Source organism: Pleuronectes platessa, chromosome 6, assembly GCF_947347685.1.
Source record: "Pleuronectes platessa chromosome 6, fPlePla1.1, whole genome shotgun sequence".
Lineage (NCBI taxonomy): Eukaryota > Metazoa > Chordata > Actinopteri > Pleuronectiformes > Pleuronectidae > Pleuronectes > Pleuronectes platessa.
The window spans coordinates 23,470,294-23,494,091 of NC_070631.1; the positions used below are offsets into that span (position 1 = coordinate 23,470,294).

Genomic DNA, 23,798 nt, shown 5'->3' on the forward strand with positions numbered 1-23,798 from the left:
ATTGGGTCGCGGACCCCCTGTTGAAGACCTCTGGCCTAGACTTTATATTGCTTGCTATTGAAGGCTTATCGGACATAATAAGTGAACTACTTCAAGAGTTGGCAATGTTTTCCATAAAGTTGTTTTTATTTTTAACGTTGTAGTCAGCACCAGCATAAGAGCTTAAAAATCTCTGTATGGATTGAGTGAACACCTCTCACAACACTGTCATTTCATCCACTGTTTACATGAAACTTTTGTTAAGTGCGTTTGTTAAGTTTGATCTCTTTAGCTTCAGTCAGGTTTCAAATATGATCAGGAGTTTTGTTCTTAAAGCAGCAGGAGGCGCCCTGACACAACATGTTTGATCCTTTATCCCTTTATGGAATATTTAGTGATACTATTTTCTTAAATAAAACATTCTGAGGAAGTATTTATTATGACACCCTTAGTTTGTGCTCGTACACATTTAAAATCCCTCTAATAAAAATGTTTTCACAAAAAAGTGTTTGATCTGGGTTCATATCAATAAAATAGATTTACAATAGACTTCTAGTTGCGCTGTAATTATTCTGTCTTTATCCCTTAAAGCTGTTTATTACACTGTACAAAAGATAAACAATAAATCGAATCATATTAGTGACATTCTCTTATTTGTTTGGTGACATTCAATTTGACTGAATAATACAGTAGCTGCGCTCAAGTTTGCATCAAACTGATATTTCCACAGTGGCTCACAGTGTCATAAGAGCTTCTACTTATTGGACTCGATAAGGTCAAACAATAAAATTTAGCGACACAAAAAAATATCTAAAAGTATAATGCGTAGCAGGGCTTCACTGGAGAGGAGCATCTTATTCCTTATTCCTTATTATTATTCCTTCCCTGATGCTGAGTAAGGACAACTGAAGGAATTCCAATACCAAAGCAACAAAAAAAGTGTTTTCTAAAAATTCAATGGTGGCCTAAAATGATCCAGTTCTTGCTGTTGACAGCATCTGGCTGTGAGGACTGTGGATAGGGATGAGGCCCACATGACGGCCTTCCACTGGCCTATCAGGAGGTCAGCCAGGGGTGGTGAAGGCACTCTGCAGCAGTGGCCCTCTTCTTGGGATGATAATCCAACATGGGAAGAAGGAATTCAGAGAAACCATGGGCCTCCTCCAACCGGAAATGGTATTTTTCCACGAGAACCTCATAAAGGCTCCAGAGCCTCAGCGGACCGACACAACGCAGGTCACCTGGTGGGGAAAACATTTGGTTTCACCACAACTACAAATGCAAATGCAAAGCCTAGCACATAGATCCCTAAATATGCAGGATTTTTTTCCTCAAGATCCATTAATTATTCCCAGAGAAAACAGTGAATTTCTTTTTTTTAAAAGACCATCCTGGATCTGCCCCTTGTCTGGAGCTGCACCACATTTTACTTGGTTGTTTCCTGACCAATACCACATCTTTCTACCAAGTTTCATCATAATCTGTCTGTAGCTTTTCTGGTAAGCGTCCTCACAAACAACCCAACAAACAAACAAACAGGGGTGAAAACATGACCTCCCTTGCACAGGTCATTATAAACAGATTTGCAGTGAAAAAGATGAGTGGAGTCGTACAACCTAACCAGGTCCAAAATAAGTAGGAGTCTCACCTCGGCGCCCGAAGTAATCTGCTGAGTATTTGCCCGATAAAGCAACAGCTGGTGGGATTTTACCCAGGAGCTCCGTGATCAGGGCTATGTGGTCTGAGAAGGACGTAGAGAACAAACACATGCATGAAAGCTCGAGACACTTGATGCTACACTACACACAAGCATGCACTGCTAAGCAATTACAATGCAGCTACAGTGTAATCTTATATAATCCCGTGCCAGTACTTGTCACACTTATGTTAATGTCGGCACACTGTAATAGAGTTTACCTTCCTCCAGGGAAAAGGACTCGCGGGCTTTGGGTTCAAACAACGTGTCTCCAGTGACAAACTCAAATGCCTGAGAGAATTATGAGAGAAAACCAACGGTTAAGATGTGTGGCCTTATTAATCATCTATAAAGAGGAATGATCTCAACCATGACTGTTGACCCCATGTTTTGTTTGTTTATGTCTTTTGTTGCAATCTGTATCAAAAGATTTAGACTACAGGATTTAGTATGGACATCCATGATTCCCAGAGGGTGACTCCTAATAAACGTGTAGAAACTTTTCTATAAATTTCTTTTTTCATGCTCATAACATAATAATCCCTGCAGATATGAATACCTTTATTTTGACACCACACCCTGGTCAGTCATTACATTTACTTCACCTTAACTGTTATAAAACAGTTGAAACCTATTTAAGAAGCTGGTGCTCTTTTCAATTAGAAAAGGTGAAATACGGGGTTCTTCAAGGCTCAGTGTTAGGTCCATATTTGTTTACTTTGAAAAATGTAATCTCTCCAAAATATTAGAACTAATGCTGTTGTTTGATTATGCTAATTTGCTCTCATAAGAAACAAAGAGTCAAAGCAAACATTTAAATACTGTATAAAGTTAGAGTTTACTGAATCAGGCTTCGCATGTCTTTGCATGGTTTTTCCCTCTTACCATGCAGGCAACACTCCAGATGTCAGCAGGCGGACCATACTCAGCTCCCAGTAAAACCTCTAGTGAGCGATACTGTCGCGTCTGGATTTCTTCACAGAAATGTTTGTACTGGGCCAAGAAAGAAAGAAAGATAGAGCAGGAAAAAAAGATAAATTGTAGGATTTCATTTTAGTGTGCGACATCTCTGGGTTTCTAGCTTTAAAGAGCATAAGCATATGAAACAGTGTATTCTGAACATATGGGTGAACGCTGTGATGACTATAAACCATCCCATTGGAATCAAGGGGCATTGCCTAAATCCACAAGAGGCTTTTTCAGTCACTATTTTCTGCTTCATCTTCTCACCAAAAGCAATGAGACTTCTGTAACTTGAGGTTTTTTCTGTGCTTTTCTCATTGACAGCTACCCAAAATAATTGCAATGGTTTCCATCCCGTTTGTTTTGAGAACAGCTTCTTCTATTCAACAAACAAATAAACAAAAACAAAAACTATCACCCACTATTAACACTGGGCTAAGGTGATAAATCAAGCTTTACAGTGGCCGTGTGTAAAGTATAGAGCTACTGACCACCCAGCAGGAGCTGCCCAGGTCAGCAATCTTCACTTTAATTTCCTTCAAACTGAAAGGGTTCACAGGCTGCTTCTCTGAAAGAAACAATAAATCATATAGTACAACATCTTATTCATTCCAAGAGGAATGATTTGTGCCACATTCAACTATTAGTTCATCTGTGATATGTCTTTGCTTGAGAACAGGTACAATTATTCTGAAAACATTTACTTATATCTAACTAACATATTTTGACCTAACATTTTAAATATATCCAACACCTTAGTGCTACACGCAGCACATATTGTTTATTAAGTTTATACCATTACATTGGAATAAACCAACTTTGTAATCTGCTTTGTAAACATATTTGATGAAAACATCGTGCAGCTCAATATTAAAACCAGAGAATATGCTCTTAAAGCCTCCAGCACTTGTAGCAACAACAAAACCAACTGTGCCTGTTGACTTGGAGGAAGACTCCTTCCCAGTCAGCAGGGAGGAGGAGCTACTGGCCCCTGCTGGTGCGTTTTGGGACTGCTCCTCCAGGCACAGCATGATGTTCTCTGGCTTGATGTCAGTGTGGATGATTTTACACCGGGTGTGCAGGTAGTCCAGGCCTTGCAGAACCTTGTGAAAACACAGAAGGGCTATCGTGATGTTTCCTTCTGTAGTTTCATATTAAGTATAGAGACACAACAGTGTTATCAATCTGCTAAGGGCTGCTGAGGTGATGAGACCAAGTACACAACATCCGGTTGGTGACGCTTCCCGGTCAGCTCTCTCTCTCTCTCGTTGGTGCAATTCTCTTTCTGACTTGATCATTGTAAATATTAAACATGTATGATATTTATGAAAAGAGATCGGGAGGTTTTGTAATTATTGTTTTGTAAACCCCTCACACCTCAGGATATTTGGGCAGATAATCAGCACCGATTGCTCTCTGGAAAAGACCCCTGTGAATGTCCGAAAGGGCAAATCTGGTCTAAAATTGGCCCATTTATCCTCTAGCAACCATAACCTAACCCTAGTATGCTAATTACTGTATTTTACTAAGTGTAGTATAATTTATAAAATTTATCTTTGGAATTTAGATTTAATTCTAAATTATGAAAGATATAATCTTGTGCAGCTAGGTGGTGCTTCTGCATTATAATATATTTACTAGATTTACAAACAACCAGCATCCAAAGATAGATCCACTCCTCTTCAGTGAAATGCAGCAGCCTCTTGGTACAATTAATGTCCTGCTGCCAATAGGATAATATTTTCATTTGGGAGGCTTTTACTTTTGTTAACAACTCTTGTACTTTACCTGAGTAAGAATTTGTTTGACCCACAGTCGTGACAGTCCTGGATCCCCAAAACATAGCTGCCAGCATCTGAGATCAGGCCCCAGAAGCTCAAGCACCAGGCACATATCTAACCACCCGGTGTTAAGGTCAGAAATACAAACCAAACCTATGTATGATGTAATACTGTAGTGTATCAGTGAGCAAACATACAGAGACACTTGTTTTACTAGATGCATTTACTTAACGCTTGCGTCTACAGTAGACACACGTGTACTGTACACAAGCACACACCTCCGAGCATTACAGCTTCTCAGCACTCGGTGTCAGGTTTAGAAATGACAGGCTGTAAAAAGGATACGGACCCCGTTGACCCCAGCCAGCTTGAAGTCATCGAGCAGCTGAACTATCCTTGGCCTGGAGGGATGACGGCTCGTAGGGCCACACGCCTGATGACAGAGAGGAGGAGAGAAAGGAAGATGAGGACGACGATGAAGAAGAATAGGGAGAAATACAGAGGGTAAGATGGTAGGAGAATGAGGAGGAGCATAAGGTGAGTTATTGGCATGAAAGAAAAGCAGAGAGGGAGTTAGGCAGAAAGATGTGTTAGAGTGGAGAAACACAAAGTAACTTACACATCGTAGGAGAGCCAGCTCATCCTGCCCCGCCTGGGTGAAGCCTGCTCCACTCTTCAGCACCTTCACAGCTACGTGTCGACCCAGCCTGCTGACATAGACACCACATCAGAATACAGAACCGTCCACTCTGCTGAATCCAAGAGGAGCTGGGATGTAGAGTCATACAAACATGTTTTACATCTTGATCACTTTAAAATCTTTCACAGGAAAAAAAAATTACAATCACTGCAATATACAGGTCAAGTTCAACTCTTTCTCTTTATTCATGGAAGGGACTGTACACGAATATCAGAGGGTGAAAGGAGGTTAGAAAGGTGAAGGGGGTTGTTATGTATGATACAATCGGATACAATCGGATACAATATGGTAGGTACAACCTGTTACAATGCCATATGATTTGATATGATATGGTACAGTTTATGATATGTTATCAAGACTATACAATACTGTACAGTATGATACAATCCAATATGTTACTATACTGATCAATAGGAGACAATATGATACAATATATGTTACGCTAAGGTACAATATGATACTTTTTTGATATGGTATGACATGATGAGATATGTTATCGATATGATACGATACAATACCATATGTTACACTAAGATGTGATGCAATACGGTATGATGTAATTTTAACTTTTCTTCTTTATTTTTAGTAGTCCATACAAGGTTGCGAAATTAAATAAAACATATGTACCTTTCCCCTCATTAAGGATTTCTTTTTCTAAAAAAAAAAATATATAAACATAAATATATATACATCTTTTTTGTATTTAACATACAATTGGATACAGCCCCTGTCCTCAGCCCTAAAGGTAAACTTAATAGCCTTACCTGTTGTCCAGACACAGCCAGACAGTGGAGAAATAGCCCCAGCCAAGCTTAGACACCACCTGATACCTTCTGTTGAGGGTGTCACCGATCTGGACAGGGTGGTACCCACCTGGGGAGACAAGAGACAGCCGAAATAGAATAATAAACCAGGCAGAATTATTTTGCTCGTCAATATGAGACTCTTTAATTAGCTTTAACTTTGACCACAGGGTGTTTCGCTATGTGACTAAAATGTCAAACCTTTTCATATACTCTTTTTTTTTTTTTCTGTGTTTGAAGAGTTGTTTTCTGCCATTACAGCTTCCTCTTAACAGTACCATATCTGTACGGAGTGCTACATTCAAATCTGCCAGTGGAACACGGAAAAAAATGATGCATGACACACCTGGACCAGCCCCATGTCCTGGAAATTGCGGGAGATCTTGAGGTTGAGTCTCAATTTCTATTAAAATTTAGCCTGATATAAGTTTAAGTTTAAAGAAATATGTACCACATTGTGGTTCAAAGTAGTACACATGTATTGTAGTACTACATTGTAATAAAAATTTGCAGCTGACCAAAGACTCTCTTATGATTATGATTATTTATTTTAGCATTGCAATAGCACTACAACTCTTTGGATGCAATTGATATGTCTGACATGTCATGTATGCCGTAGAATGAAGAGGTGTACAGCTGCAGTTGCTTGTAAGGCTGCGTGTAAAAGGTGAAAACGCGATGAACACATCTGCAGATGATAGAGTGAGCTGAGAGACTCTTCCGTACCATAACAGTATTCTCCGGGGTCCTCGGACTCCAGGCTGTCCTTTGGGTCCAGCTGCTCATGGCATCCAAGGGCTTTGAAACTATTAGATGACCCAGCTTCACTCCTACACACACACACACACACACATGTGCACAGGCATGTCACGTGAAAACCTTGGTTCAAGTCTTTAGTTTAACTGCCTGTACAGCAAGTGCATGTGAGTGTGTGTCAGTGTTGAGTTGCTGGGGGCAGCTGGGAGAGTTGAACTACTTTTAGAGTTTCCCATAGAATCAACCTGCCATGGAAACTTGTCCTGCTGCCTGGACAAGAGCACGCAAGCAGCGTCGGAAGTTGCACTATTTCTGACTCAGCTCTAAATCATTTTGCAGTATGTCCTCTTGCAACCTGATAACTATGCAACCCAGCTGCTTGGATAATGAATGGACTGAGAGAGTTTGCACCACGTCATGTCTGAAAATACAGACCGCAGGTCTGATTTCTGTTTGGCTGGAGGGACACACTTGGGAGTTTGACGTAAGGTTACGTTTGTTTTAAGATTCACTGTAAAATGTCTAATGTGAAGACCTATCAAACTCTGAACTACCATTTAAGTTACCTCCATGATACCTAAAATAATGCTGGTTCTATTTGTGCACTGCGTTGCTCAACTAACTGCTCTGATATGCATCGCTGTGACCTTGGGGATAAAAGAAAAATGTTTCCGAGCATTCTGATGAGATCAAGCCAGAATATAAGGCGCCAATGACACATTGAATAAGCAAGAAGAACTGTCTCCTTCATTTTGAGTCTTGTTCACAGCTGGGGACATTTTATGCACTTATTCCCTCTTTAGTTTAATAGTTGCTTCAAGTGTTTCAAGAGGATTGTGTAGGTATCTAGCTACTAATTCCTCAAATGTATGTCTATCTGTCTATCTGTCTATCGATCTTGCTACCCATTCAACTTCACATTTCACATGCCCGAAAAAAGTCTAGTACCAATTTGGTGTGATCTGCACACTCAATACTTTCATCATTAATAACAATTGAATAACAGGTGACCAGTGCTCAGTAGCAGTCAGTGGGGGTGTGGTAGAGGGCCTTCAGTCTGTGGACCAGGTTGAAGATATCTTCCTATACGTCCTCAGATAAACTACAGCAAAAAAAATTAAAGCATCGGACTGAGACACGGACAAACAGGACAGGTACTGATCTTTGTCATGACAACAATGATAGAATCACTTCCTGTTTGGGAATTTTAAAACTAAAAAAATTTGATTTGTTGCAAAGCTTTCCATCAAATTGATGAACAGAGCTTTTAGTAAACTTGGGACTGGTGATTGTGTCGGTTGCTTAATTCACTTCTGAAATTGAAAAAAGCAAAATTAGCAGCAGTTCAGTAAATCATTGAAATGTATGTATGAATCACAGAAATGATATGTAATGAAGAGAATTCTGTTTTATAAAAAACATTGAATATAAAATGTCGACATTGCTGATAAACCAGGAAGGATGCACACAACGTCTTATAAATTCACTCTGCACCATAGACTGTTTATAAAAAAACGAATGATAGGGGAAAATTCTTAAACTGTAGCTTTGGAGCATTGACACAGGACGAGAGAAGAGATTATTATATTACTCACCTTTGCTGCTGAGCAGCTGTATCAGCTGAGTGGCGACTCCTCTGCATGGTGGGTTTCAGCCAACCCAGCAGATACAGTCTGCAGAGAGCTGGTATCGAGTTAAACAGAGGAAGATATGTGTCGTCTGCAGAGATCAAATCTCAAAGTGAAGAGAGAAACAAATGCAGTAGCAGTAGTGTATGAAGCTGCTGCACCTTTTAATGTTGTCCACTTGAGAACAGTTGAGCAGGTTAGAGAAATTAGGGGGAGGGTCCGGCTCGATCTCTCAGGAGACTGGGAACTGCAGCAGTAGCAGTCAGCAGGATCTAAACATGGAAATCCCCAACAGCCTCCTAACTCACTGCCTATCAGGCCTCTACCTGCTCTGCGATGGGATTCACTCCTGGTCTGAGTCAACCTGAAGCTCTACTGTTTCCCTCCATCTGGAGTGCTCTTCCTCCACTTCTGCTTCTCACTTACTGTGGGAGAGCCACAGCAGAGAGCACAGGGGCTGAAGATGAGAGGAGTGTCGCGTGAGACCCAATGGATTGAGGAGGTGAGGGAGCGACAGCTGCTGAACCTTTTCTCCCACCCTCGTCTCATGGGGAGTTTGGCCTTTAGGCCACTGGGATCAGAAATGACTAAACCTGGCTCAGGAATGATCTCAGTCTTACAACACAATATAAAATATCACAACAAAGGTTTTCATGGGCATGTTACCCATGATGAGGTGTGAATGTGTTTATATGTATTTATGTGATTACTGTAACCTGAAACCCTTAGTTTACTTCAAAAGCTTCAAAGAGAGTTTAGTGAAATAAGAAATATGTGGTTCTAAATAAACATCTGCTTTAACCTCCATCGTGCTATTATGTGTGTGTTTGTGTGTAGGTGTGTCAGTCAATCTATCAAAATGAATATTTATAGCCCATGCTCAAGAAACTGCCATTCTTTCCATAGCCAAAACCTCACTGTTAACACTCCCTCTCTGACATGTCCCACATTCTTTAGATACCAGGAGAGGGGGCAGCTGGGTAATAAAGAAACAAGTTTAGATAGATAGAGGGAGAGAGAGAGAGAGAGAGAGAGAGAGAGAGAGAGAGAGAGAGAGAGAGAGAGATAAAACACTGATGATGTTGAAGGAAGAGAAATGAGAAGTGAGAAGGTAATATGTGTGTGTGTGTGTGTGTGTGTGTGTGTGTGTGTGTGTGTGTGTGTGTGAAGGGCAACTCAACCTCACGTGAATAACTGCCCTCTGTCAGATGACATGTTATCACAGGTTCTTATCTGGGCCCTTAAACTCTCCTGACCTTAGACATCACCATAGATGGAGTGGCGTTACCTTGCACTGGGGCCATGATGTTATATATATATTGATACAATAGGACAAATTAAACCTACATTGTCTGAACTTTATATCTGCTGTCGCAATGTTTTTATTTATTCACCAACCCATTCACCAACCTATTCACAAAGTACAATTAAGACCTATATGACCATGTAAAAGTGGGCGGGTACAAAGTGCTTCTCCGAAAGTAAATACAAAATATAGATTAGAAAAAATAGAATAAGAAAATGAGCCGTCAAATGTAAACAACAACCCAAGAACAAAAGGAGGTTGTAAATTAACATTTATACACACACATGCACAGACTCCCCCTGACCTTCAGTTTGACCTGTCTGACCCCACACAGACTGAAACCTGACCTGCATTCATTTGCTATGATGATGCTGCTCATTTCTACACTAACCCTAACACTTGAACACAGACATCACATTTCTCATTAAACTATTGCAGAAGGGTTTATATTTCATAGATCACGCTTCAACCAAAGCACACACACAGCGATCACATGGTACTCTGGATGGCAAATGATGTGTTTAGAAACAGTTTATGTCTTCTGTTTCTGACAAATAACAGCTGTGTCTGGATAAAACAGGCCTTGGAATGTGAATTATTTGATAAGCCAACAGACCTCAGAGTGAGGCCCACACCAGTGTGAGGTGCTTATATGTCCAGATTTATAGTCTGCTGTGAGAGGTGATGTGCAAACATGGAGTTCCTCCAGTCAGGCTCCCTGACAACAGGAAGTATTTAACAACTTGGCTGACACTAAGCGAGTAAGGAGCTTTTTTCCTATCGTGTTCGAGTGCATGGTCTTTCAGTTTAGGCGCATTACTTGTTGAATTTATCAAAACCTGCCCTTGTACTCAACTAGCCCCTGTTTGCACTTACATTTGCTGAGCTTCTGCTCAACAGTGTGTTTGCACTCAGATAAATTGTTGCTCGCACGGATTTCCTGCCCTCCAGCTTCAGCCCTTCTCCACACTCGTTTTTTTTTTCTGTGCGCTCGTGAATTTTCTACTCTCAGAATTCTCCTCTGCTCCTGGATTTTTTTGTGAAACAACCCTCTAAAAACTCCAAAACAGATAGAATGCCAGTTGTAGTTTTGATCAATGGTCAACAGTGATGCCGGTAACGCGCTACTTAGTAACGCGTTACTCTAATCTGACCGCCATTGAGGGCGGGAGTGGATGAACCCTGTTAAAGAGTAACAGCCCGCACGGGACACTCAGAAGTATAACGAACGCAAACGGGCCAATTGAGTGCAAGGGAAGGGTTTTGATGAAAAATAATACAAAATCTGAACATAAATTCATTAAGTCATAATCTCAAACTGAAAGGCCACACTTTTGAATAAAGATAGAAAAAAGCTCCATAAGCATGAGTTTCAATTGGTGTCAACACACAGGGTTAGTCTGGAATTAGTCATGACTCACATGAAATTAACCAAAGATATTACTCGCATGATGTGATAGCATGGATGGTCTTATTTTTCCTCTTGTGAGTGTGTTACTGTTGTAAGAATTATTAAATCTGCAGCTTTGAGTAATTTTGCAGCTGTAAATTTTTCTGTAAACAGACTTAACTTCAGCCCGGTTGCAACGTATGATAAAAACTCACTCTCTCCGTCAGTAAATCTACGGTGGCCAACACATCTCACACAAGCTCGTTAACTGTAAACCATATGCAAAGGCCACAACACAACTGCCATAGCAGCAACACTAATGGACATGCCACAGCACAACTGCAAATGACACAACACTAACGCAAATGCCACAAAAGCAAAAAGCCACAACACAACTGCCATAGCCACAACACTGATGGAAATGCCAGAGCACAACTGCCATAGCCACAACACTAAAGCAAAATTTACTACACGAATGCAAAAGTGACATAACGGACACAACCACAACGGAAGTGAGTGACAACAGATTCTGACAATGGCACAGTGACACAATCTGCTCAGTGTAGCAGCAGAGTAACTTCACACATCTGTTTACACTGGGACCACTTTATTGCATCATATTAAGTTGTTAATAGGTTCATCCTATCAATTAGTCAGAGATCAGCAAAGTCATGATTACTGGGGTGTTACTGGAGTTTGTTACTACAGCACAGAGAAATGGTAAATCATCAGAAGTGAGCACAGCAAACAATCTTGACAATCTTTCTTTTTAATGTACAACTTTACAAATCATATTCCTCTTCTCCCTCTAAAATGGATGCAACATATAAAACTGAAACTTTGATTTTGACTTGACTTGATCGGCAGATATAAACAAACCATGAGGTCCAAAGATAACTTTTTACTTTTCTTTAAAGAAATAAAAAAGAATGCAGATGTAACATCTGAAAGAGAGGGACATGAAACCATTATTATGTTTTATTATTATTTATCTATGTCTGAAAAATGATAACAAACAACATATGCAATAAAATAAATAGACAATAAATTAAATTGAAAAAAAACAAAAACTAGGAAAAGTCTTTAATGGCAGAGAAACTGGGAACAGAGGCACCTTTGTTTATTCGCCACATTGACGGATTTATGGTCTTGCGAGAAAATGAGCGACTTTATTTTGTTTAGGATTAAGAATAAAAGCTTTGCACTACTAAAATCTGCCATCTGCTCTCACTTCTAATACATGAATGCAAATTAAAGCTCAAAATAAGGGCACATCTTTTGTTGTCAGTGTGAAATGTTTTTGTGAAAACCAGACACCTTGCAGCAGTTCTGCTAACAGACGCTTCCTTCATTTACTTCACCCTGAAAAAACCCCCAGACCTTTACACCGATGGCTCTTGGTCACAATTACAAACTAAATATACACGTGGAGCTGAATCAGCTGCAAAACAGACAAGTGACCACGAGGAGGAGCTGACCGTTCACTGGAGACGGAGCTGCGTGAATAAACGTAAATCCAAAGTTACAACGTATGATAGACAGTAACAAACATGTTGTAATGAAATATGAAAAAGATCAGTCCAAACTTAAATTAAATAAATTGGACATGGCAACTGAAAAGCATCTACTATAAAACACATATATGAAATAACTGTAAACTTATGTTGTTAGATTCAATGTTATTTTACCACAGTAACCTTCGGGATTTATGATTCATCGGTAAGAAAATCATATTTTCCCACGCTTGTCTAATGTCATATTTTTTGTACTGATACCGGAGTATGTCTGACACAATACTTTAATTGGCAGAGAAAGATAAAATAAACAATCTGGAGTCAATTTCTTTGTGCATTATTATTTATCTGTGCATTTATCTCGTAATAAGTCAGGCTTGGTCTTTTGTGGGTGATAAGATCCATCGTTTTTCACGTTTATGGTGGGAAATGATTGGTTTTGTCAGCATGTTGTTAAAGTTAAAGATTGCATGGTTTCCTTCAGGACGGATCAGTTCATGAGTGGAGAATGAGCAGCTCAGCCAAACTGTCTCAGGTCAAACATATAAAAAAAACTTTCATCAACAAGGAGAAGATTCACAATAGCAGTGGGTCAGCGTGAGAAGAAAGCTAGATGTAGCAGGTCCTCACAATAAAGTCAACTCTGGTTTTCAGTTTAGACTACACAAGGCCAGATCTGTTAATTACAGTAACTAGTGACAAGATTAAAAACTACCTGTATTCTGGAAAACACTTCCACGAAGCAACAAACTGTCCAACAACAGCTGAGTGACCTCACAGAGTAAGACTTGGTAGAATGATTTAAGGAAGTTAAAAGCAGAATAAAAAAAGGCATTCTGACAGTGTCATTATCTGTTTCATCCATTGTTTAAGACTTTTCACGTAACGTGGTAGAAGTTCCACAGTTAAGTTAAAGTTCGACTCCTTCTTTCCCTTTTCCTCCTCGTTCCCGGGTTTTCCCAACCAGCCCATCCGCAGCGTCCGTTCCTCAGCTCTAAAATAAAAACCCTGTTGTGAACATGTTCGCCATGATTCATGGAGTCAGAGGAAGAGGGGAAAGATCTATGTTGATATCCGTCTCCGTTGAGTTTAAAGTCATCGTGTGAAATCCTTACGAGGAGAGGTGTCAAAGTTCAGAGGAAGTTTCTGTTTCCATGAGCTTCAGTTCCCATTTTGTCCTTTTTTTCTCTTCACAGCTGTGCTTTTTAATAACTCCCTTGGAAATGTGTAGGGAGTAATAAACATGGCTGGCGTCAGTGATCCTCTTCAGATAATTTCTCACTTCACATACAGTCAGTACGTCAGAAATGACAGAAGAATCACAAAATGTGCCCTCAATGTCTTCTTCTAACTTTTTCTCTCCAGGAGACAGATCGTTGTTTCACCACTGTCCTCTCCTCAAGGTTATAGGAAGAGTCCATCGAGTCACAAGTCGGTGACTTTGTTTTCTACAGCGGCAGCGATCTGCTGCAGCCTGTAGCCAAGCTGCATCTTCTGAGCCGTGGGGTCCTCTTCTAGCGCTGTGATGATCTGACAGGAGGGAGGAGAAGGTGGATGAAACTCTGAGCATTTTTAGATTTCAAAGTAATAGTGTGTAACTATCTCAATGGAGGTAACCCTTTGCGTCACTAGCGGAAGTGAACGGCTGAGGGGATTTAAGGGAAATCTATACACCTGTTCAAAACCTCCTCTTGTGGAAAGCCAATCAGAGCTTGGCGACTCTTAACTTAGTCTGACAGGCTCTTTAAAATACATCCCAGCACATTCACCAAACTGAGGGTCAAATAGTGACATATTTAACAAATGACTGTATATCTATTGCAATATCAGCATTAAATGATTTTTACATGTAGACTACAGTAAAATGCTCTCTAAACCTTTTTTTTTACTCACTTGATCATAGTATTTGTTGATGTACTTATACAGCTCGTGTAAAGCCACCAGGGAGTTGACCTCAGCAGCGTAATTCTGTTTTGGGGAAGTAAAAACAAGAGAGGTGAAGAAATGTTTTGTGGAAGTTAACCAGATGGAAAGATCCACAAAATGTTTGTGTGTTCAAAAATGTATTCCTATGAAAGAGGAAAAGGGGAGTGAGAAACATACATGGGAGAGTTCTGCTAGAGTGGAGTTCATCTCCTGGTCACTGGCAGAGATGGTCTGACGTATGTCTGCGTAATACCTGGAGAGAGAGGGAGGGAGGGAGGGAGGGAGAGAGAGAGAGAGAGAGAGAGAGAGAGAAGCAGGGATGAAGTTCATGTAATTATTGTCGAAAAGAAAACAACAAAATAACACTTTCTGTACTTTTATTCTTTTTTAACAGTGTTGGGAAGTAACAAAGTTCTGATACTTTGTACAGGATGTAAGTAAATTTGTTACGGGTATGTATTGAGTATGAATTTTTGACAACTTTCCTATTGTTAAGCTCAACATTTTACCACAAATATTTGGACTCATCTCCTTAAATTTTCAAAACATACTCGTTACTTTGGTTTTAATTTATCTGAGAGGAGTTATCTGTTTTGTATCATTGAGCACGACCTTCCTAACATCATGATTTCAACAGAAATGGAAAATAACACCAGAATGAGCTGTAGAGGAGCGGCTCACTCTCAGTGGATTCATCACTACAAGCGACAGATAACATCGCACATTCGAATTTCTTATTCTCAATAGAAAATATTCATTAGAGTAGCAGTTCTACTGTTGAAATGAGGTGCTGATAATAAAACAGACCATTGATAAGGAAATATATGAGGTTAATATTTCATGTACAGATATAAAGCTGCCCTGGACAGAGCAACAGGGCTATGACAGAAGTTTATTTGAACACACTTTGAGGACACTTCTACATCAAGTTGAGAAGGTCGACTAGTGGAGGTCAAAGTCAATATTGTAAGTTACTTTTGAGGATGTTAATCAGTCAGTGAAATCGCTAATCATGTTTACCGTCCCTAAACCTCCATCTTAGCAGATTGGACATGGGCCAAACTAAAAAGACAAACTTCTCATCACATAACATTTTCTCATAGATGATTTTTGTATTTTAGGTTCTTCTTATCATACTGATACATTTTGGGAAGTTTATCATTCCAGTAGGTTGGGTTCAGCCAGTTATTTGATGCTGTGAAGAAACGTGAAAAGGGTGAAACTTCATGCCTGACAGCTGAGACGACACACGATTGGTCGACACCAAAATCACTACTGTGCAGACTCTGGCTGCACAAACGTAAGAAGTTAAAGATGGCAGCACCCATATTTGGGATATATACATATATATATATGTATATCAAAAAATTTTAACAGGAAAAAATACTTATTCCCCCGCACCACAGGACACAAATCAAAGCATTACTAGGTTAATTGGGTAGAATCCGCTCTTCTAGTCTTTCAGCAGCTGAGACCCACAAAGTAATATTGGACTCCTTGATACCAAGGACACAAGCAGTGAGCAACTCCAAGTAAACAAGACCAAGGAACGCGAGAATCCAGTTGCTTACTGATAGTTCCCATATTTGGGATATTTTAGCATATTGTTTGTACAATGACAGGAAGTGGAGACGTGTCTTCCAAATTTATATAAAGTCTTATTGGAAAAGGTGTTAAGTAAAAAAAAAAATTCTACTAATAATTTGTGGCTTTAAGCAAACACAATTGTTAGGTCGGGCACAAGACATTTATTTATTATTCCAAGATATAAAGGGCGTGGGATTTTATTCACCACTTTAGATCCCTTTATCCCCTTCCATGCATTGGTCTGATGAAAAAGAAGTGTGAAGGCTTTTTATGTTATGAGTCACTTAAATGGCTTTTAAAATGCACACATTCCTTACATTAAAGATCTCGTCTAGCGATGCCTCGATACTGGTGTAATCTTCAGCATTTAATGTGCAGCAGACAGCAGTAAGTGCAGCAGTCTGCTCTTAGACCATCCATGCATGGGAGCCCTGCAGGCTTAGTCTACACTCTGTCTGGCACCGACAGATTGTCCTCGGCCCTGCTCTCGTTCCCTCCTTCCTCCTCCCCCGCCCTGGTGTTGTTTTATGCCTGAGGTCAGCGGGGCGCACTGGCTGCCGTACTCTTACCTCTCCACCATCTGTTTGTAGCGTGGGATGTCTCTGGCATACAGCAACTTGTTGATGGGAGAGTCCTGTGGGAGGGAGACGAATGGAGAAATGTCTTCTGACTATTACATAGAACACGTACTCCAATTAATTCTTACATTTCAATTTGTATTATTAAACAATAGTAATTACCAGACATTATTTACATTGTGATAAACGACCATTAACTATAAGATGTCATGTTCCAATCACTTCTTTTATCCATCCCCTGCACAGAGATATGGTGATTCATGTTGTATGGTCACGTTCATCATAAAGTCATCTTATCCTGCCTTCTCTTTTGGGGTTTGTATATGTAATAGCAGATCCCCAGTGTTCCCAGTGAACAGTATTCTATTATATTGACACTGTTTTGGCTTTGTCAACTCACCCGCCCCAGTTTGTGGTCGGCGATGGTGCAAGAGTCCATGAAGGTTTGGGCAATGACGGACAGCACAGCATCCACATGGTCTGAAGTCTGCACGTCAAAGATGAACTGTGGGTTCTTAAGGATGTTGATCCAGAAACGCAGAGGTAAACTGTTTGGACAGACAGGAAAGAGGGTGCACGTATAAGTAGTCATTCCAGCCAAAACATATTATTACATATATTAAGACAAAAATGAAGAATGTGGCTCATCTTGTTCTTATACTTTAGTGTAGGTTTAAAAAAAAAAAAAAGTAATTTCATCTTCTGGCTCATCAACACCACATTCTGAGGATTATGCAGGACACTGTCTATTCCACAGAAAGAGCCACTATACTAGTAAATTGCCTCTTTATTGCAGGAGGGAATGTTTGGTCGTGGCCGACTGCCAAGCTGTGGTTGGGTTACATCTGTGTAGTATTCAAACAGAAGCTGCATCCTTAAAGACCGATTTTGTCACAGTGCTACAACTAGAATGTACTATTAAAAAGGTTCCTTTAATTGTGCCAGACAAATATGCAGGATCCTTCCCAGCACAATCTATCCCAGGTTTCATTGCGCTTCAGTGACAAACGATTTTTCCAAGAGGAAATGGTGCCAGCAAGCAACAAGACGTCCATTGCTTGAGTATCACGCCTCAATTCAACTTTACAGCTAATGACACAAAAAAAAAAGTGGCATTTAAATATTCTGGGCGTTTCTGACTTAAAAGTTGCTAGGCAATAGCACTAAGGGCAAAACAAGCTGGTGACGGTGATCACGGAAAGCCTCCGTAGACCACACAGTCATATTTCGGTTTGGCTACACAGGCCATGAAGGCTGCTCTCTTCATTGACTGCGTGCTCCGAAGGATTCAGATCCTGAATTGAGACACAGGTAATCAACCTCTTTAATCCAGAAGGTACAAACCAATCTACGTTGAGCATGGGTCCTCTTCTTCCTGACTTCTGCCCATTTCTTAATTTTATTTTCCATTGTTCTTGTATTACTATTGTATTTCTCATTTAATCTGGATTTTATTCTTGTAATTTGGGCCCTAATACTGCATTGTATGATAGATCCAGGAACCCCTGATATATAAAAATACATGACATATTAGACACATTCTATAATATACCTGGTGTCAAATGAAACGAACCTTGTGTTTATATATTCCAACTGTTGTCCATATGTTCAGTGTGAGTCAGATGTTCTTTGACCTTTGGATGAAATTACCCTTGTGTGTGTTTATAACATTTCTCATACAGCAGAAGTTGGCCTGTGTCCCCTTCCTCTCGTACCTTCCTTACTTATGGTAGCCTGCTGCTGCTGCGGGCCGTTTACCTGTTGGTTTTCCAGATGTGGATGGTCTCGGGGTCCGTTATGTTGTGCTGCAGCGCCTGCTCATCCAGCAAGTCGAAAAAGTATTTGACAGCCAGAGGTACGGGACGACTGGTGCTGAGGATCGCAGTGAATAAATCATCCACAAACTTCTGCAGCGTTCCCTGAGACAGAGCAGAGGAAGACGAAGACATAAACAAAATGTGAAACAAAGATCAGGTGGTTTCTTTAAAGGAGCACTCTGCTGATTTTACACATGACAATTAGTTTGTGAAAATGTTTTCTGTGGCTCTGGAGGAACTTTGTCATGTTACCCTGATGATGTCATCAACGTTCAAAGTTTATATAGTGGATTGTGGTATGGGTTTTAGAAATATGGGTATTTTTCGAGCAGGGTCTAATATATGACACTTTCCAACTGCATTATGGGAAATATGTATTCAGTGTTTTTGGTGCTTAACCTGACACCAGACACTGAAATTGGTATATCTCTGTCATTCCTCTCACATTATTTGTGTACAATACATATTTTTTCGTAGACCACTGTAATGTTTACACCACACAAGAAAAGTTTGCAAGAAAAGTAAAAAAGATATTCATGCAATATATTAGGCCAAACGATACAGGAAATTAAGTTTAATACCAAATATTTTGTAAATCATGTATCTTCTAAATTGTTTCTTGTTCAAAATAGCACATAGGCTAATTTAGAACCATTGAACCAGATAAAATGAATTGCTTAAAAAGAATGGGAGCTCATCATAGTGCAGTAACTCCCTGTCAGTTACACACAGATGCTTTCATACATTCACTCAATCCAGATGATCTCTTGAAATTATCCAGAGATGATTTTGTGAGAAGACAAATGTCAGAGTTCGAGGAATTCTTCCTAACATGCCACAGACATGAAACTGGAAAAAACTAAAAGAATACAAACATTTCAGGATGAAAAAGAGGAGCGATACGCGTAGACGACAAAGTCACACATGTCAACTTGGAATGAAGCAACAGTTGAGAGCTTTTTGGTGATAAGGTCAGACACTGGTGTCGATGTGCTGTAAACAAAAACGTGATTCCTGCAGCAGAATTGAAATGTGGTGTCCTGTCTGCTGCACCACCCCTCACCTAGACACTCCAGAGATCTGTCTGTAGTTGTGAGTGTGACTGACCAGAGATTCTCCTAATGCCTTCTTAATATGTTGAAGGCAAACTCAGGAGAAAGTCCGGCCCCCGTTGTCTGGACATTTTCCAGAGTTCATTCTGAAAACGGCTAGTTTCATACGTAAACTGAAAACACTGCGGCCTACTTACAGTAAGATGGAAAACTCTTAACATTAAGGGTCAATATAGTGCATGATCAGTCATACTTTTGGAAAACCAATAGTAAAAGTTTTTTAATGTCCTGTTAATAATGTTGTGTGTAATCTATCTTATTATCTGAATACACAAAAAGGACTTTAAAACATTGTCATTTGTGCTCCTTCAATTGTATTAGAAGAATGTAACCATCAACCATGTATGTTATATTAAGATATGAAACATCTCTTCAAATGGAGTGATTGATACCATTCACATCATCTCTGTTACCTTCATGGAGAGCAGTCGTGTGAGGTAGATCTCGGGGATGGCCTTGGCTCTCTCCCCGCCCCTCTCCCTCACACTTCCTCTCCTGTGTTTGGGCAGCTCGGACTCCTCATTGGCTTTCACCAGATGCCAGAGCCTCACTCCTCCCTCCTCCCCGTCATCCAGCATAGGGGTCTCTGGCAGGACGACAGACAAATGAGTGTATTCTTCTCGGCTCGGTTAAATGTACACGCAGGCTGAGTATAAAAAATTAAAAAACTGAGGTATTTTTGAAGCAGCGTGATGTGGTTACGTAGTTATTTCTATCATTTTTTAAATAAGAAAATAATCAATCATGTCTAAAAAAGGAGAAGGGAGAAGTGAATCCTGATCGAGTCCTATCCCTTGCATGAAACTGAGGTTGTTTGTTTCAACATGCAAACATAAATTCTCAGTTTTATAATCTCTGTGATCAACTGAGCCTGAAATGATGCAAAGATTTCAGCTCTGCTTTTTCTAACTGATTCTCATCCATACTTCATGTGTGAACACAGTTAAACAGCGACCTCCTCTGGCTGGTCAGACTATGTTCAGCTGATCACCATCTCATCCTACATGATACAAGATGCTTGCAAGAAGATCTGCACTGATCAACATTCACTCATCCAGTTGACAGGACATATCTGTTTCTAATGCATGAAAGAGATGAGGCTGTGATCGGTGTGAGGAGATTGAAAACACATCTACACTGCCTCATTATCTCTCATGTTGGAACCGTTCCTTCAGAAAAGAAAGAGAAAATACTTTAGATTTTCTCTGAATTGAGATTCCCTTTAAAAGCTGAAGGATAAATAAGAGTAGAGGCTTGAATCTTAGATCATCAGGTAAAATAACATCTGTGATTGTCTGAAACAGAATAATATTTGTGTGTGTACGACTCATAAAAAGGTGCATGAGACGTACTTTCTCCAGGCATGTAGTCATGGCTGTCGTGGAGGTGATGTTTGGTGTTTCTGGGGACGAGGGCGACCGTGGCTCCATCAGGGACCTGCGTTACACAGCATTGTATCATAACTTTCCCACAGCAGGAAAAACTGAAGCACCACTTCACAGACACTTTTAACAGCTTTATCCTGCACATGAATGGAGGTAGCGTGTGTGTTTGTGTATTTTTTGTGTTTCTGTGACTTGCCCTGACCTTGTAGTGTTGCAGTGTATTGAGGCGCTTCCACGAGCCTTGCACTACAGACGTCAGGTCCTCGTCTGAGAGGATTAGGTGACCTGCAACACCTGCACGCCACTCTGGAGGGACACAAATGTTGATGCAACGTCAAGTAGTGTGCATTTCATTGCAGATTCAGTTTGTGCTTATAGTATATGACATATGTTTCTACAGATGCCCCAAGAACTCATCAGACATTTTAACTTTTAATCAAATTTAGATATTCAGGTGCACATGGAAAGGTCTGGTAATTTAATTAAAAGATGTAATGATGTTTGCGTCCCAACAGAAATGTATTTCCTGCAGTTTAATGAGTTTCCTCATCAAGTTACACTGAATAAATATTGTATTCTTGAGTATTCATAACCAAACTTGAAACCAGTCCACAAGCTAATGTGATAAACCACCCTGTTTGATCTAGTACTCACAATGTCTTAACCCTTTGATACACAAGCTATGCAAACCCCTTCTAAGGCACAACACGGGTCAAAATGTACCCGTATTGACCTACAATGTTATTTCATGCACAGCTGAGTGTTTCTTTGCTATATTTTTGGAAATCAATTTATTTCATCATTTAATATTCAAAGTTTTCATTAAATATCTTGTTTTTGATTACCAAAAATCATTTCTATCTTTTTCAATTTATGAACTAAAATGTATTTTGCATTTTTACATCAAGTTTACACACATGGGTCAAAAATGAACCGATGGAGTTTCAATTTTAAATATCTTTGCAATAAATGTATTTCATCATTCAGAATTCCAGGAATTCCTCAATTAACTTGTTTTCGATCCTCACAAATTCTCATTTTCATTTGTCCTTTTCTACTTTTTTAATAAAAATCATTTTTGCATCACTACACTTCTAAGGTAGCCTGGATGCCAGACGAATTTAGCCCCGCCCACAACATTTTAGGTCGGGCAGTTCGGTCTGGAGTCGCTCCGTTGAGGAAAAATTATGCCCGACTGGGCCAATCAGATTGTCAGGGCGGGCTTTATATGATGATTGACAGATGATCAACGGTAACGTAATCAACCACGTCATCAAAGTGCCCTTGGGTTGAATTCGTTTTCAACAAACATGCCTGCCGCTGGCGAGCTGAGATGTGTAGATGCTGCCATTGAGTCTGTTTTAGAAGACATCGACAGCGCATTCAGTTTGAAAGAGGAACACAGAACGTGGAGGCGACGCCAAAGCACCGCGCTAATCCCTATCGCCCCGGCGCTTGGCTGTTCACAACGGACACTGAAGCGACGCTGAACCGCCGGGCAGCGCTAATAATATCACCCGTTGATCCAGTAGATCGCTGCACGGCTTTGTGCCGGTCACACCGGAGGCTGAAGCACCACGCTGCGCCAAGGCTGCCTCGCGGTGCTTCAGCCTCCGGTGTGACCGGCACAAAGTTTTAACATGGGAGTGGATGGGAGCCAGCTGTTATTTAAGGCTTGGCGCTGCGCTGAAGCGTCCGGTGTGAACCCGGCGTTAAGGCCAATGTATGCTTCTCCGTTTTGATGAACACGGACAGATAGGACCGCCCTCTCCAACGTGGAACGCCCTCTCCGTGCCTCTCCGCGGCTCCTCTCAGAGCTTTTCGTGCAGCTCTCATTTTTCTAACTACACGTCGAAATGGCGGACAGCCCACGGATAGCACTTGGCTGTGATTGGTCAGCTAACGCCAGCATTTCGGGACATCATTATTTCCGGACCTCAAACTTCCTGTTTCATTCCCTAAATCACAATAAACCTAAATCACAACTACGACTCTATGATTAATGTGACAATGTGTTAAGCCAGCGGCGTTGTCCGGCTGACGGTGGCTGGTTAGAGCACTTACAGCATGTGTGTACGGTCACATACGGTAATAACGAACTTTGATAACGGGGATAGCGGGCTAGCCACCATGCTAACAACGTCAGGCTACTTCTAAGGCCCAACATGGTTAAAAAACGACCCGTATTCATTTCACATGTTATTTCATGCATGGCTGTGCTTCTTTGCTATATCTTTTAAAATCTATTGATTTAATCATTTAATATTACAAAGTATTCATTAAAATATCTTGTTTTTGATTACAAATCATTATTTTCATTTTGTCTGTCTTAATTTTTGAACTAAAATAGTTTTTGTATTACTACATCAAGTTTACACACATGGGTAAAAAATGACCCATGTGAGCAAGTGTGAATTTGATAGGAACCTTTGATTTGTAAATGTTTGTAGTTAGCAACATGTTTACAGTGGACAACTTTTCACATGCCACACTTGTCAGAACTACTATCAAAGGGTTAAAATAAAGTGGACTTACCGAGATGTAACGAGTCAACGTGTGGCCTCTGGGAGAAGGAGGTTCCCTTCCAGGCCTGCTCCAGGAGCTTCTCCTTCACTTGGGTGATGGTGTCACAGTCCAGGACTTTGGCAGGTACCGTCTGGGTGAGGGTGCCTCCGCTGACAGCTGCAGCTGGCATCACAACATTTAGCGTCTGGACAGATACACATGGGGGTTAGTGATAAAGAGTCCAGCTGTGTGCACGTGCCCATGGACTGAATTAACCTTGTCAGCTTAATCTAGACTTTTAAAAATGTAGGATGACCTTCGCATGCATTATAAATAAATTGTATTTCACCACTTCTGGAAACAAGTCAAGTT

General features: G+C 40.4%; 2 protein-coding genes across 2 annotated transcripts in view; both read right to left on the bottom strand.

The window, feature by feature from the left end:
- Positions 1 to 1,035: 1,035 nt before the first annotated feature.
- Positions 1,036 to 8,320, bottom strand: si:ch211-220i18.4 (SRSF protein kinase 3). Its single transcript, XM_053425463.1, has 12 exons — positions 8,274 to 8,320; positions 6,649 to 6,752; positions 5,884 to 5,992; positions 5,039 to 5,126; positions 4,765 to 4,852; positions 4,427 to 4,533; positions 3,573 to 3,741; positions 3,130 to 3,206; positions 2,561 to 2,668; positions 1,897 to 1,966; positions 1,628 to 1,720; positions 1,036 to 1,220 (listed from the first exon to the last, which is right to left on the bottom strand). Exons 1-12 carry the CDS (start codon positions 8,318 to 8,320, stop codon positions 1,036 to 1,038), a joined length of 1,245 nt encoding a protein of 414 aa, XP_053281438.1.
- A 3,272-nt stretch (positions 8,321 to 11,592) lies between these two features.
- Positions 11,593 to 23,798, bottom strand: part of plxnb1a (plexin b1a) — a 64,701-nt gene continuing 52,495 nt past the window's right edge. The window contains exons 30-39 of the mRNA XM_053425464.1: positions 23,457 to 23,631; positions 21,124 to 21,227; positions 20,889 to 20,973; positions 19,950 to 20,122; positions 18,366 to 18,526; positions 17,008 to 17,155; positions 16,599 to 16,663; positions 14,620 to 14,695; positions 14,410 to 14,484; positions 11,593 to 14,046 (exon numbers count right to left, since the gene is read on the bottom strand). Of these exons, the coding sequence (XP_053281439.1) occupies positions 13,942 to 14,046; positions 14,410 to 14,484; positions 14,620 to 14,695; positions 16,599 to 16,663; positions 17,008 to 17,155; positions 18,366 to 18,526; positions 19,950 to 20,122; positions 20,889 to 20,973; positions 21,124 to 21,227; positions 23,457 to 23,631 (1,167 nt within the window). The 3' untranslated portion in view covers positions 11,593 to 13,941. The remainder of the gene's footprint in view (positions 14,047 to 14,409; positions 14,485 to 14,619; positions 14,696 to 16,598; positions 16,664 to 17,007; positions 17,156 to 18,365; positions 18,527 to 19,949; positions 20,123 to 20,888; positions 20,974 to 21,123; positions 21,228 to 23,456; positions 23,632 to 23,798) is intronic.

Bases quoted from the DNA above. Each gene is read 5' to 3' on its own strand.
- si:ch211-220i18.4 (XM_053425463.1), bottom strand. From the start codon at position 8,320: ATGCAGAGGAGTCGCCACTCAGCTGATACAGCTGCTCAGCAGCAAAG. The intron at 5,127-5,883 runs GTAAGGCTATTA...CTATGTCAGCAG, and splicing joins TGGCTGTGTCTGGACAACAG to GCTGGGTCGACACGTAGCTG. The intron at 1,221-1,627 runs GTGAGACTCCTA...TTTCCCCACCAG, and splicing joins AGATTACTTCGGGCGCCGAG to GTGACCTGCGTTGTGTCGGT.